The following is a 13,676-nucleotide window of genomic DNA, read 5'->3' as shown; positions in this document are numbered from 1 at the left end:
TTTTGTGGGCTCTCCTCTTTTTAAGATAATTTTATTAAAAGTTACGTTTTATATAAGGCAATTTTGCCAATTATACTATACCAGTAAACCCCCGATTCTCTAAAGAATCGTTAATGAAAGAATGGTAACAACAGTGAGGCAGCAAAATGTGATGGGTGCTGATTCACTCTGCATCCCCAGGCAGCAACTGGCGACGCTAATTTGTGGGGATGTAGAGTGAATCTGTGCCTATTGCTTGTTATTACCTATCTGCTATTAGAATTCTTAAATTTTGAGTTTATTGGTAGTAAAGTGTTACTGAAAAATTTCTTTATAAACAACATTTTTTGTGAAAATGTTCTCCTGTCCTTGAATGAGTTCTCCCTGGTGAGCTGTACTTAAAATCTTGACTTTAACATCAGATGAACGCTGCACTCTTGAAAATGCAACATAAAGTTGACCATGACCAAACACAGGCTCAGATAGGTAAATGCCGACTTTATCCAATGTTTGTCCTTGTGATTTGTTGATTGTCATGGCAAATGCAGCCTTAATGGGGAATTGTCGTCGTTTAAGTTTAAAAGGTAATTCCTGGTCAGAACTGGTAAGGTCAATTCTGGGAATCAAAACAGTATCACCGCTATGGGATCCTGTAAGCACTTCTGCCTTGATAACATTTTGTCTCATGCTCTTCACAACCAACCGTGTACCGTTACATAAACCTTGCTTAGTGTTAAGGTTTCTTAACAGCATGACTATTGTTCCTACTTTGAGTATAAGATTGTGTTGTGGTAATCCAGCAGGGTTGATAGTGTTTAAATATTCTAATGGGAAATTAAGTTTCTCACTTTCGTCTTCAGAATCAATACAGTCAGTACTGAGAAAGACACAGCTTTGTCCAGGAAGTAATGCAATCACTTGGTTGTTTATCATGTCAACATCAATATTTTTTGGAGATAATATAGCCCGTTTTGCTAAAAATGGTATCTGGTCTAATGATATTTCTTTACCAAAAATTTCTGTGACCAAATCTTCACAAATAAATTCTTTTGGGATTTGAATAATATCTGGGTGAAGTTCAAAGTCATTGGTAAGCTTACCATTTCCAAGTAGCAATAACCAATTGTTATATTGGGGGTCTGCACAGCGCATGTTTTCTACCAAGGTTACTTTCTCAAAGTAATGCCAATTTTCAGCATATTTCAAACTTGACTGAACAATAGCGGAACGCATGGCATGCGGAACAATAGCTAAGCATTGTCGAAAATCACCTCCTAATAAAAGTAATTTTCCTCCAAATGGAATATCATTATCCATTAATTCTCTCAGAAGTTTATCAATGGTATTGAGTAAATGACTGGATGCCATAGTACATTCATCTAAAATCAATAGTTTTGCAAGTCGTATCTCATTTGCACTGTCACTGTCCATTTTCATATTTGAAACAGATGTTTCTGTGATTGGAACTGGAAGTTTGAATAAGGAGTGACATGTCCGTCCATCTATTAACAAATTTGCCGCTATTCCTGTGGTGGCTGATGCCAAAAAGGAGAGATTCTTTGCACGGAAAAAATGTATAAGTGTTTCATAAAGGTATGTCTTTCCGCTTCCCCCTGGGCCATCAAGAAAGTAGCATTTAGGCATTGTTCTATTGTCTTCTGCAGCAATAATAATTTTATTAAATGCGGTGGATTGTAAAGTGTTCAAGCTTGAAATCATTCTTTGTGCAATATCCTGCTCTTCTTGAATATTTATTGGCAGCAAATTCAACTGAGGTAACGTATTTGGAAAATTTGGCAAATTGAAGTTCCCCAAAGTAAATCCAAGGAGCATGAGAACAAACTGAATTTCTTTAAGTGCATAGGCTTCACAGCTGATGCAAGGATCATCCTTTCCATTCAGTTTGTGGCATATATCCTCTATCATTCCATCCTTGTTTGTATTCCACAGATTCAGTGGATCAGCTGGAGATGAAAATGCACAGATGTAAGCAAAAAGCTGAAGAACTTGACATGGCATTGAAAAAGATACTGCATCTTCTATAGTTTTCTGCCAAATTGTATCATCCAACAAATATCCTTTCTCTTTTGCTGCTTCCTGAAATGTCTTGGACACTTTGACAGCATTTCCAATATGCACAGTTCTAATGTCGTTAAATGACCTAACTCCAGCTTCATGTTGAAGAAGTAATCTTAGGTAATACCTTTCCTGCTCTTTAATACTCACAGTATACATTCGGCCTATGACCTTATCACCACCGTGCTGCCTCTTTTTCCAGAAAGTACCATTGTCAACCCAGACGTAGTGTATTGGAATTTCCCAATACTTCCACTGCCGAGCATCTGGATCCTCTTGATTGAGCTTAAACCATGCTGTGTTTTGTGTCTCTTATACTTGCTCTCTCTGCTGCTTGAACTTCATTGCCAACTTGGAAGCAGACATGATGTTCTTGTTCCAAATGAACTGGCAATCGATAAATTGTATGGCTCTGTTCATACATTGGAAAGCAAAATAATCTCCAGATGCCTTCGGGAGCACTGACATACCGTGAATCCACATACATTTGAGTTTCATCGTAATTGTTACTTTCGGACACTGAAACATTAGCACAATCGTGTCCCTTATAAACATATTTGAATAAATATTTTACGCTTTTTACTGTTGCACAGATTTCAACATTGATATGGCAGTTGTATCGTAAGCACAAATAAGGATTATATGGTACCACCCAACTATTGTCAATAGGACGACCCGGTACAACTTCCAGTTCATTTGTCTGTCTTCTCATATACTTAGGATATCCATTCACGTTTCCAAGTGTAACGTCTTGGAACTGTTTAGGGAAGCCCTTTGAACATCTACCATTCAACATACATGGAGATTTTGGATTGACATTGCCACATGGTGTATGGATCATATTTTTGGTAACAATTTCAAAGAGACGTGGAGAAATATTATGGTCTGGTATTTCAGCTTTCACAATGTTATTGATGTCATCTTCAGTGCGAATTTTTGAATTATCATGTAGGATTAGTAAAATATGGGCATGTGGCAAACCCCTCTTCTGAAATTCTATAACATGGACAATTGCTTTAACAGTCCCAAATATAGAGTTTTTGGTGATGTCTTCTAGCAAATTATTCAGTTTTATTCTAAAAACTCTTGCAACTAAATCAGGACGATGTTGCACTTTTTGCCACGGCATAAGATTATTTGTAATTTCTTTCCATTTTGGATTGCAAGTCATAGTGATAAATAGATCCGGTTTTCCAAACTTTCTAACAATAGCCATTGCATCTTGGTAATGCTGCTGCATATTACGTGGGCTACCTTGAAAGCTTGATGGTAAAATAACAGCTTTTCCTGCAGGTTGATCTACCACATCTGCATCACGATTTATGTACTCCATCAGTGACTTGTAGTTATCGGCTCTCAATGCAGATTGGTTGTTTTTAATCCATTGGAGATCATTTGATTCAGCACGAACATATACGTCAACTATGTACTGTTGAGTTAGTTTTCCAGCATTGAGTAATGGATTAAAGTCATCTCTTACAGAAAGTCTGTAGGAGAAATACTCTTTCATTGACACACGTGATCTTTTTTGTGCTTGGTTTTTTTTATATCTGGAAATTCCAGTACTCCATCCCTCCTGGCCAGTTGGAAACAGAATTGGGTATGTTAAGGTATCAAGTTTTGGAAAACAAATGTCTACACGTTGGAATTTAGGCTGGTTGGTTCCATCTGTCCGCAAATGCATGACAATATCGCGGTGAAATGGAGGCTCACCATCTTTACTTTGAAACACAATAGCTACTTCATTAATAGTGGGAACATTGTATCGTCTTTGATCCTGATCTTTATCTTTTATTAACACCAAGGCTATTTTAGTTGGTGCTACACCTTCTGCCTCTGCTTTCGCATTGGCTTCTTTTTCAACCTCATGTAGCATTTGTATTGATTTTGCTAATGGGTGATTGTTTATGACTTCAGCTACATTTCTCATTATCATCTCTGTGCATTGTTTGTTTTCAGGAAGGTTCATTCGTTGATAAACTGCGTCATCTGGATCTATCACGTAAATTTGAGCAAATTTACGGACGTCATTTTTTTCCGGGTGCAATGTTCCAATCCGATGTAATATTTGTCCACACACACGAAAGCAGTATGGGCCATTGCCCGGAGGTGGCTTGATATTTGCCCCAGTAGATGCAAAAGCAAAGGAACTATTGTATGATCTTATGCACTCCATAAAGCTTTTGCTTTCAGGTACCTCATTAGTCAAAAGCTTCCGTAAATATTGAGGATATTTGTCCAAAGGAGGGAGGTTTACTTGACCTTTTTGACAACAACGTGTAAACTCGTCTGCTGTTTTGCCCCTTTTTTCTTCCATGAAATTAAGTGAATGACAATGAGTGCAGATGACATTCATTAATCCCAAGAAATTTTCCTGAACAGTGGACTCATTATTGAATGCATTCTTAGCTAACTCACGGAATTGTTCTGCGACTGTCCGTTGTTTCTCTCTTTGTCTTTTTCTTATTTTGGATGGTGACTCTCTTAAACCTTGTAAACGTTCTTGTAACATTTCTGCTTTTTCCTCCAAATATCTTTGAGATGCACGATTGCGCAAGCCTTCCAAACGTTTTTCCCGGTTTTTGGTGGTCTCATTTGCACGTCTATCCATTTTTTTTTCTTTTTCTTTTTGGAGGCGTGCCTCTTTTGCGTCTGGTGTTTCTGTAGCGCATTTTAGACGCCTTTGCACATTGTATTCATCATATTCTTGAACTCTTTTTCGTAGCCTTTCCTCTTTTGCTTCTGGTGTTTCAGTAGCGCGTCGTAGACGTTTTTGCGCATTGTTGTATTTATATTCTTGAGCTCTTCGTTTTAGGAGCCTTTCCTGTTTTGCTTTTGGTGTCTCTGTAATGCGTTGAATGCGCTTTTGTTCATGTTCTTTATCTCTCCGGGATCGTTTCAGTTCTTCTGTAGCTGTGTCATTTTTTTGACAAAGTTTTCTTGCAGGATACATAATTTAAGTTAATTGCAACGTTGAGTAAAAATGCACACAGTGAGCTAGCGAAGTGTATTAGAGTGGTGACAGAGGCAGTGGAGTAGCTGCCGGCACTGGTGACAGAGGCAGTGGAGTAGCTGCCGGCACTGGTGACAGAGGCAGTGGAGTAGCTGCCGGTACTGGTGACAGAGGCAGACAGTTTATTAACTGGTGTGACAGAGGAGTAGCTGCTGGCAGTGGTTGTGCTAGTTTAGTAGCTGTATCTCCAAATGGTGCCCCTGATGGCTTCAGCAGAGAGATGTAGTGAGGAACAACACACCGTATGAACAGTCTTGAGGAGATTTAACTGAGGAGAAAGGGCGCAATGGCACATACAGACGTTTAGTAGCTGTATCCCCAAATGGTGCCCCTGATGGCTTCAGCAGAGAGATATAGTGAGGAACAACACACTGTATGAACAGTCTTGAGGAGATTTAACTGAGGAGAAAGGGCGCAATGGAATATACAGACGTTCAGTGGGCGGATTAGTTTGCTTTGACCCTTGTGACCTGAATGGTGCGTGTTGATTGGGCAGCGCGGTGCCACCCACGCAGGTACGCAACCGGTTCCCCTCCTAGAGTGACGCTAGCGCCGCCATTAGACAAACTTGCAAAGGAGTAGCAAGATGGCCGACGCTTATACAGACTTTAGTGGGCGGATGACAAACTCACAGAGGAGTAGCAAGATGGCCGACGCTTATACAGACTTTAGTGGGCGGATTTGGCAGTGGGCGGATGACAAAGTCGCAGAGGAGTAGCAAGATGGCCGACGCTTATACAGACTTTCGTGCAGGTACGCAACCGGTTCCCCTAGTGTGACGGTGAGCGCATCTGCCTCCCTAGATCCTAACCTTCCAGCGGTCGCCGCCTGAGTGAGCAGGAAAGAAGAGGCGGCGGGAGGCAGAAGGAGACGGTGAGCGCATCTGCCTCCCTAGATCCTAACCTTCCAGCGCATCTGCCTCCCCGATCCTAACCTGTTCTGATCCTAACCTTCCAGCACATCTGCTAATCGAAGGCCGCATCTATGTCTTTCGGCTGAAGTTGCGCGCGCATCTCATAGATCCTAACCGAAGTTGCATGCGCATCTGCCTCCCCGCCACTCGGGACATAGATAGGCCTTCGATTAGTATATAGGATAGGCGCCACACTGAACTAGTTTGCTTTGAAGTGAGTGTTTATGGACTAACAGTGTTTTGATTTCACTTCTTCTTTTTCTTCTCTTGTGATTAGTAGTTTAATCTACACAAACTTGCAGTGTGATTGCCTTAGTAACACTGTGTTCAAAGCTCCTCATTTCATTTCCTAGAAAGGGGTTATCCCAGAAACTTGGTTATACAAGCAAGGGAATGGGCCAGGAACCTGGATAGAACCACCCTCATGCAAGAGAAGGAGGGAGTTAGAATTAAGGGTCAAGAAGACCTATGAATACATATGGCCCTTGTTCCACGATTATTAAAAAGTCTCTTTTACAGCATTGGCCGCTAATCAGCATGGATCCGGATCTGTCGAAGTTGGTGGATAAGAGACCTCATATGGGTTCCAAACGGAATAAGAACTTGAGGGAATTATTGACACCGGCTGATCCAACAAACAAGTATGTACAAACAACTGGAGGGGGCTCAGTGAAAGCAGGGGTGTTTAAATGCAACAATTGTGTTATGTGTAATACACTTATACTGGGGGACAAGTTCCACAATCCACATAGTGGTAAATCAGATTAAGCACAGATTGACATGCCGATCGGAGAATGTCGTTTATATTGTAAAATGCCCATGCGGGCTTTTGTATTGTGGTAAGACCACGAGGCAGTTGAGAGACAGAATCAGCATGCACCATTCCACGATCAGAGCGGCACTGGATTCGGATTATGACACCAAAGGGGGTAAACAAGATATATCTAAGCAACCTATTGCCCAACATTGTTTGAAGGCGAAGCACTCGATCTCATCATTTAAATGCATGCCCATAGACTATGTGAAACCTCCACGTAGAGGATCCCAATTCAAATTTTACTTCAGAAAGAAGCATTCTGGACTTTTGAATTGGGATGCGTGGCCCCGAAAGGATTGAATTCTACTCTCCAACTTAATGGATTTTTGAATAAGAGATGATGACTTTAGGTTGAGGATTAGTGAAACAATATAACCTTAGTTTCCTAGTACTTCCAGATTGAATGATTATGTAACCGTTAGGTCAAGATTGGCAACAGTATAACTGAGATATACAATTTTCTTTACTATGTTTCTAAAGGGAGTACATATGATCTGTTTATATCCAGGAGGTGATACACTCTGTGTGGCAAAAAAAAAAATGGAATGGTGACTGTTGTTTTTTTAGGAATGATGGCTTAAGAAGTTTTAAATGGCATATCCATTTTACCTTGACTGCATGGAGAGTGAGCAGCTTCCTACCTTTCACCCCTATATGGTTTCTATGGCAGCAAAACCTAAATCTATTAGGGATCCATTGCTTACATGGATAGTGTTAGGCTATTTATTATTCTGGAAGGTTGTTTGAAAGTTCAGGAAACACTCTTTGGCACCAGAGTCAGTTATAGCTGGCCACTCAATGCAGTCTGCTATGAGAATAGTAAGAAAGAGCAACATTACAATGCTTATATCAAGGAGGATGATAAGAACATGCTATAAGGAAGTTACTTGTTTGATGACACTATAAGCAGAGATTTAGTCACCAGCAAAAAGATAAAAATAATCCAGAAGGTAAAAAGGGAAATAGAATAAACCCTGTTTTATGGAGCATCAGCAGCAGAAAGAGCAATATTACTAGATAGCAAGAGATTACAAAGTTGGTTTGTATTTGATTATAGTCAGCATGGGCAGGGTTATCGGCGATAAACCCTCAGCTGGATCTGGGGCTTGTTTATACCATCAGGTTTACTTGATTAGGCATCAGATATTAAGAGCAGCCAACAGTCTACATGTGCTACCATAGGCCCTACCTGGTGATGAAACAAGGAGCCAGTAAAGTGGCAAGTAGTTAATGATTCAAAACAAGTCAGACTCCAGGCTATCTATTTATTCCAGGTACAGTATCCTTTTAAAAGCCCAAACAGCAAGTGTACAGGTGCAGCAAAGCATGTAGTATGGCAAGGATGATTATATCAAAAGAGCAAATTTGAGTTACGTTACCGAAATCCACCCACACACACAAATACAAGCTGATCCTTTACTGTAGGCTCACTTACTATTATGCTTAATCAGTGTGTTCTCTACTTTAAGAATATCAGGAAGAAATTCCTGGTGCATAGCCATACAAAAGTAGAGAATCCCACTAGTTTCCACATGCAGTCTAGTGCGCAGGCCCCAGACCTACAGCTCAAGGTGGAGGTACCAAACCATGTAAGAAACAGCAGGCACTCACATATCCCACAGGCAAAGTAAAGGAACTGCAGACTTTATTTAAGGCAAAAAGAAACAAAACACAAAGACTCACGTGTTTCGTGCACTCATGCACTTAAAGGAACTGTAATACTAAAAAATGTTTTATTAAAAAATCCATTCAACCCACACTAATAATAGATCTATCCTGCAATACGTTTATTAATAGAAATGCTTTATTAAAAAAATACTGTGAGAAAACACTGCTTCCTGTTTACTGAAAAACAGCGATATCGTGAATCACACTGCAGGATCTGCGCTCCACTCTCTGAAAATTAGAAGTGATACAGTATTAGCCACAAAAAAGTTCATTGCTGATACTGCCTCCTATGGGACTATCAAATGTATAGAGTCTGATAATGGCACAGACTTTATGGCAAAGAACTTTCAGTCCCTGCTCAGTAAGAAGAACATAAGATGTGAGACCTCAGCACCTTACTCACCCTATCAAAATGGACTACTGAGAGAAATTGGAGAACACTTTTTGAGATGGCAAGGTGTATGATACTTGAGAGTAAATTGCCAAAATAGTGCAGTAATGACTGCTGCTATGATTTGCAACAGATGTTTTAACAATCATTTAAGGCAAACTCCATACTACATGCTAACTGGGAGAAAGCCTCATCTATCAAAGATGCTTTGCATACCAGTATGACAGAAAGAAACTAGACTCAAAGTGTAAAAAGGGATTTTTTTGTAGGATATGACAAGAATAGTCCCTCATACCTGGTGTATTACCGAAGCACTGGAAAGGTATTTAAACACAGGCTACTAAAGTTCATTACAAAGAGTGTGACAGACAAACTGAAACTGATGTACAGTATTAGATGCTGATGATAACATTTATAGGGAAAGGTGTGTGCACCCTATATTAAACCCAAATCCAGGGGAGGTCCCAGTATCTGAAGTTGAAAGTGCAGAGGGCAATGATAATGACCAAATACAGGACAGTCATTGTACAAGATACCCCAAAAGGGACAGAAAAGCCCCTCAGTGACTATGTACTAAAGTCAGATTGTAATGATCAGATACTGACAAACATTGACTACTGTTACAGAGCACATGATGTACCACAAACGTTTAGAGAAGCCATAGAATCACCCCAGTCACATATATGGCTTAATGCAAAAATATGAAATAAAAGAGAATGATACATTCACACTGACCACTCTACCAGAAGGTAAAAATGCAGTGGGGGTAGATGGGTCTGCTATGTTGCTAAAGGATACAGTCAAGTAAAGGGAACTGATTACACAGAGACATTTCTCCAACTGTGAATTTTACTTCTATACGCATTTTGATGCAAATGGCAGTACAGTATGACGTACAAGACCAGACTATTGAAAACACATCGCCGTGTGCGCTTTAGCGCAGTCGACTTTTCATTGTAACCTATGGGAAAACACGCTGAGGCAGTTCCGGGAGATTGAGGCTCAGAAGACGAGGCGATTAGTCGCCAGGCGACAAAACCCCCCCGAATCTCCTCGTGTTTCCTTACCCTAAAAGAAAGCTGCAGGCTCACGTGAGATTGAGCTACCATTATCTCTTAAGCAGAATGGCAACAGTTAGTAAGCTTAAGAAAAGTTATAAAATTGCAGAACATACTATCTAGGCAGACATTATGTCTTGAGAAAATTCTCACAGTTGTTAACCACTTTACCTGCCTTGATTAACAAGTTTAATATAAATGTCAATTTAATATATGAATCATATAATAAAACAGTAGTATCACAGGGCAATGAAAATGATTGGATCAAAAAAATACGGATACGATACATGCATATGCTGCAATGCAAAAGTGTCTGCAGAGAATAAAATTCTGTTTATTCCTAAAATTATAGACAATTAGTATTATATTTATGTGGGGCATAATACAGGTTCATTGAATGTAATGCAAAATAATTACTTAAACATATTGTACATGTTAAGGGACTATTCATGTTTTGCTTTAATAAAATTATTTTTGCCTGCACCATAGACTTATATCTTTGTTCTGCAGGAGAAAAACAAAAGGGGTGGACAAGAAAAGAAAATATTGTATTATATCATCATCTTGGGAGCATGATTGTTTCTGTTGTGTTAATTTACACTAAAATCTATGACCCGGTGAGCATGATTGATTGCCAAGGGCAGAAATCCAGCCCCTAGCCTAGTTTATTTTGTGAACCATAGCTTCAGATATCCCTACAAGCCACAATGATATTGATTTGATATACACTAGATGGCTCTTTATGCTCTTTGGGAAATTTATTGTGCAGAGTCAGAACTTAGACAGACGAGAAAAGCAGCTCTTTAAATTGAAGAGGGTTATCATGGTTTGACTCCTGGGTCACTCAGGTTACCAAGTGGCCTGAGTATGGCTAGATCTGAGTAGGCCCTAGGGATTAATGCTCATCAGTTTTGAATGTCATATCCCTACAGTGGACTTGAGTTATTGCTAATAGGAGCTTGCTTAGGCCTATGACATTTCACTGCCCTATAAGTTAACAATGATAACCCGTTCTTTGTGTCCTACTAGTTTAAATTATGTTAGAGCATACCACATTTGCTCTAGACTTCATGTATTCAACAGCCAAGCAATAAAAAAATGCCTTTAAGGGGAACTGCATCAGTACTGCTATTTACAACAAAAAAAGATTAAACTGTAAATTATTTTTTGTAAAACATTAGATTGCATGGTTTTCATATGCTGTGATGGCAGTTAATAAAATCTATGTCCTATATATCTGTACAACAGAAAAATAGGTAAAGTTAAATCATAAATTCTATTTTCATTAGTTTTAAAAAAAATAAACAGTCAAATATAAAAAGAAAAGGTAAGAAGCTTTCTTATTAAAAGTGAAAAAAGGCACACTTTGAAATGTTTAATGTTTAAATTGTAAAAAGGCCATCTCCCATAGACTCCATTTTAATCAAATAATTAAAAATGATTTTCTTTTTCTCTGCAATAATAAAACAGCACCTGTATACATGACGTTTGATTTAAATACTTGTCACTTCATCTGCCATATCAATTTACCCTGAGGGGCAAAAGTACTGAATGCTTGCAGATGTGATCTGTGAGTATAGTATAGCACATGTATCCTGTATCCCCTACAATGATTCTCAAACTGTATAAACTCCTATGTGGATTTTGGTTAATAAAGAGTTAAAGTTTGTTTAAGAACTACTGGTGCCCAATTCTTTGAAAGTACCTGAGAGTTACAGTGCAACTACACCCTTCCTCCAATATATGAGAGGGCCTACACCTGAGGATTGAGTCTTATGATTATTAAATGTTTATAGTTTCAGGAGCAGCAAGTACCTCCATTTTACTAAAGCGTTACACAACCAAGTGACTTTTCTTAAGTACATGAGCAGTCTAGTTTTGTGATTAATTATCAACTACCCAAGACAAAATGTCCCTTATCTAAATTCTAGTATTTGTCACAAATACTTGTGACATGCTACCCAATCCATGTTCCCTTTTAGAGCATCTAGCTGCTTAAAATCTTTCCGTAATTTGGATTTTCATACCTTATCTATTTGTCTATTAGAAAGTCATGTAAACATTGAATTAACCGAAGAGGCTGCTTTTGCTTCCAATGAAGATTAATTATATCTTAGTTTGGATTAAAAACAAGGTACTCTCTTATTATTACAGAGAAAAAGGAAATAGTTTTTTAAAAATTTTGATTATTTTGATAAAATAGAGTCTATGGGAGATGGCTTTTCTGTAATTCAGAGCTTCCTGGATAATGGGTTTCTGGATAACGAATCCCATACCTGTACAAATTATAGTTTATATTTAACAATCTTAGCTAACAGCCATTTACAAGCTAATTGGGTCGGTTCTCTGACTTATCAGCTCATGGACCAAATTGATGTAAAGCATATAGGGGCCACACACATTTATGATCAATTGTTCAGTAACAGACAGACGTTAAAATAAGCTAAGGTTCTCTTCAACTGTATGCCCAGCTCAACTGTGATTTATTAATGATTAATACATTCACTGGGTCTTGAATATGATCTACACCTGTACTGTTTTTTATTTGTCATAAATAAATTCCTAATCCAGAGCAGGAGATACTCTTTTGCATACAGGCACATTCAATTTAAAGTTTTTAAATTTTGTTTTCGAAAAGGGCAGGATTTGTGTACTGTTTTACTGGCCGATTGATATTATATCAGCACAGGCTCCTAATAATTTTACTTGTACTACTGCCACATAGTTGACAAATTTCTCAAGGCTAATATTAATGTTGCTGCTTCTACTACTACTACTGCATTGTTGTCAAATGTTTCAGGTTGAAACTACTGCTACATAATTGGCAAATTTCTTCTGGTGTGGAGTCTGTCAAGGCTTCTAATAATGCTGCTTCTAATACTTTCACATAGTTGGCAAATTTCTTCTGGTTGAGGACTGTCAAGGCTAATAATAATGTTGCTTCTAATACTGTCACATGGTTGGCAAATGTATCTAGTTGAGGCCTATCAAGTCTAATAGTAATGTTCAGGGATGGGCGAATTTGACCCGTTTCGTTTCGCCAAAAATTCGCCGCTGGCGAAATGTCGCTGACACCCATTAAAGTCTATGGGCGTCAAAAAAAATTTGTCACGCGGCGAAATTATTTTGTCGCGCGTCTCTTTTTTTTGACGCACGTCTCCATACAAGTCTATGGGCGTAATTTTTTCGGCGAAACAAGGCGAAAAAATTCGCCCATCCCTAGTAATGTTGCTTCTAATACTGCCACACTGTTGGCAAATTTCTTCTGGTGTGGGGACTGTCAAGTCTCCTAATAATGTTGCTTCTACTACTGCCACATGGTTGGCAAATTTCTTCAAGTTGAGGCCTGTCAAGGCTTTTAATAATGTTGCTTCTACTACTGCTGCTGCTGCTACTACTACTACTGTCATATTGTTGGCAATTTTATTCTGGTTGAGGCCTATCAAGGCTTCTTATAATGTTACTATTACTGCTGCATTGTCTGCAAATTATTTTCAGGTTGGGGGTCTATCAAGGCTAATGATAATGTTAGTTCTACTACTGCTGCATAGTTGGCAAATTCCTTCCAGTTGGAGTTAACTTCTAATATCCTCATATTTTACAACTGGGGGTACTTTATTTATTATAATACACACGTTTTAGTGAGTCATGTGACAGAAATGACATCAGAACTCACCGTTTATAACTGATGACATCAGAACTCACCGTTTATAAGGATATAATTTACAAGATATTCATGGCTTTTGTGTATTATATATATA

At 38.7% G+C, this 13,676-nt stretch overlaps 1 protein-coding gene across 1 annotated transcript; it reads right to left on the bottom strand.

Moving 5' to 3' along the window:
• Nucleotides 1–417: 417 nt before the first annotated feature.
• On the bottom strand, nt 418–5,172 carry LOC121394460 (the record flags this gene model as incomplete). Its single annotated transcript, XM_041565615.1, has 2 exons — nt 2,374–5,172; nt 418–2,150 (listed from the first exon to the last, which is right to left on the bottom strand). Coding segments are annotated over exons 1-2 (4,368 nt in total), but the record flags the coding sequence as incomplete, so codon positions are not given.
• Nucleotides 5,173–13,676: the final 8,504 nt, after the last annotated feature.

Source organism: Xenopus laevis, chromosome 6L (genome assembly GCF_017654675.1).
Source record: "Xenopus laevis strain J_2021 chromosome 6L, Xenopus_laevis_v10.1, whole genome shotgun sequence".
NCBI lineage: Eukaryota > Metazoa > Chordata > Amphibia > Anura > Pipidae > Xenopus > Xenopus laevis.
Note: the sequence above shows the minus strand (reverse complement) of the source record. Positions and strands in the feature narration are given on the sequence as shown.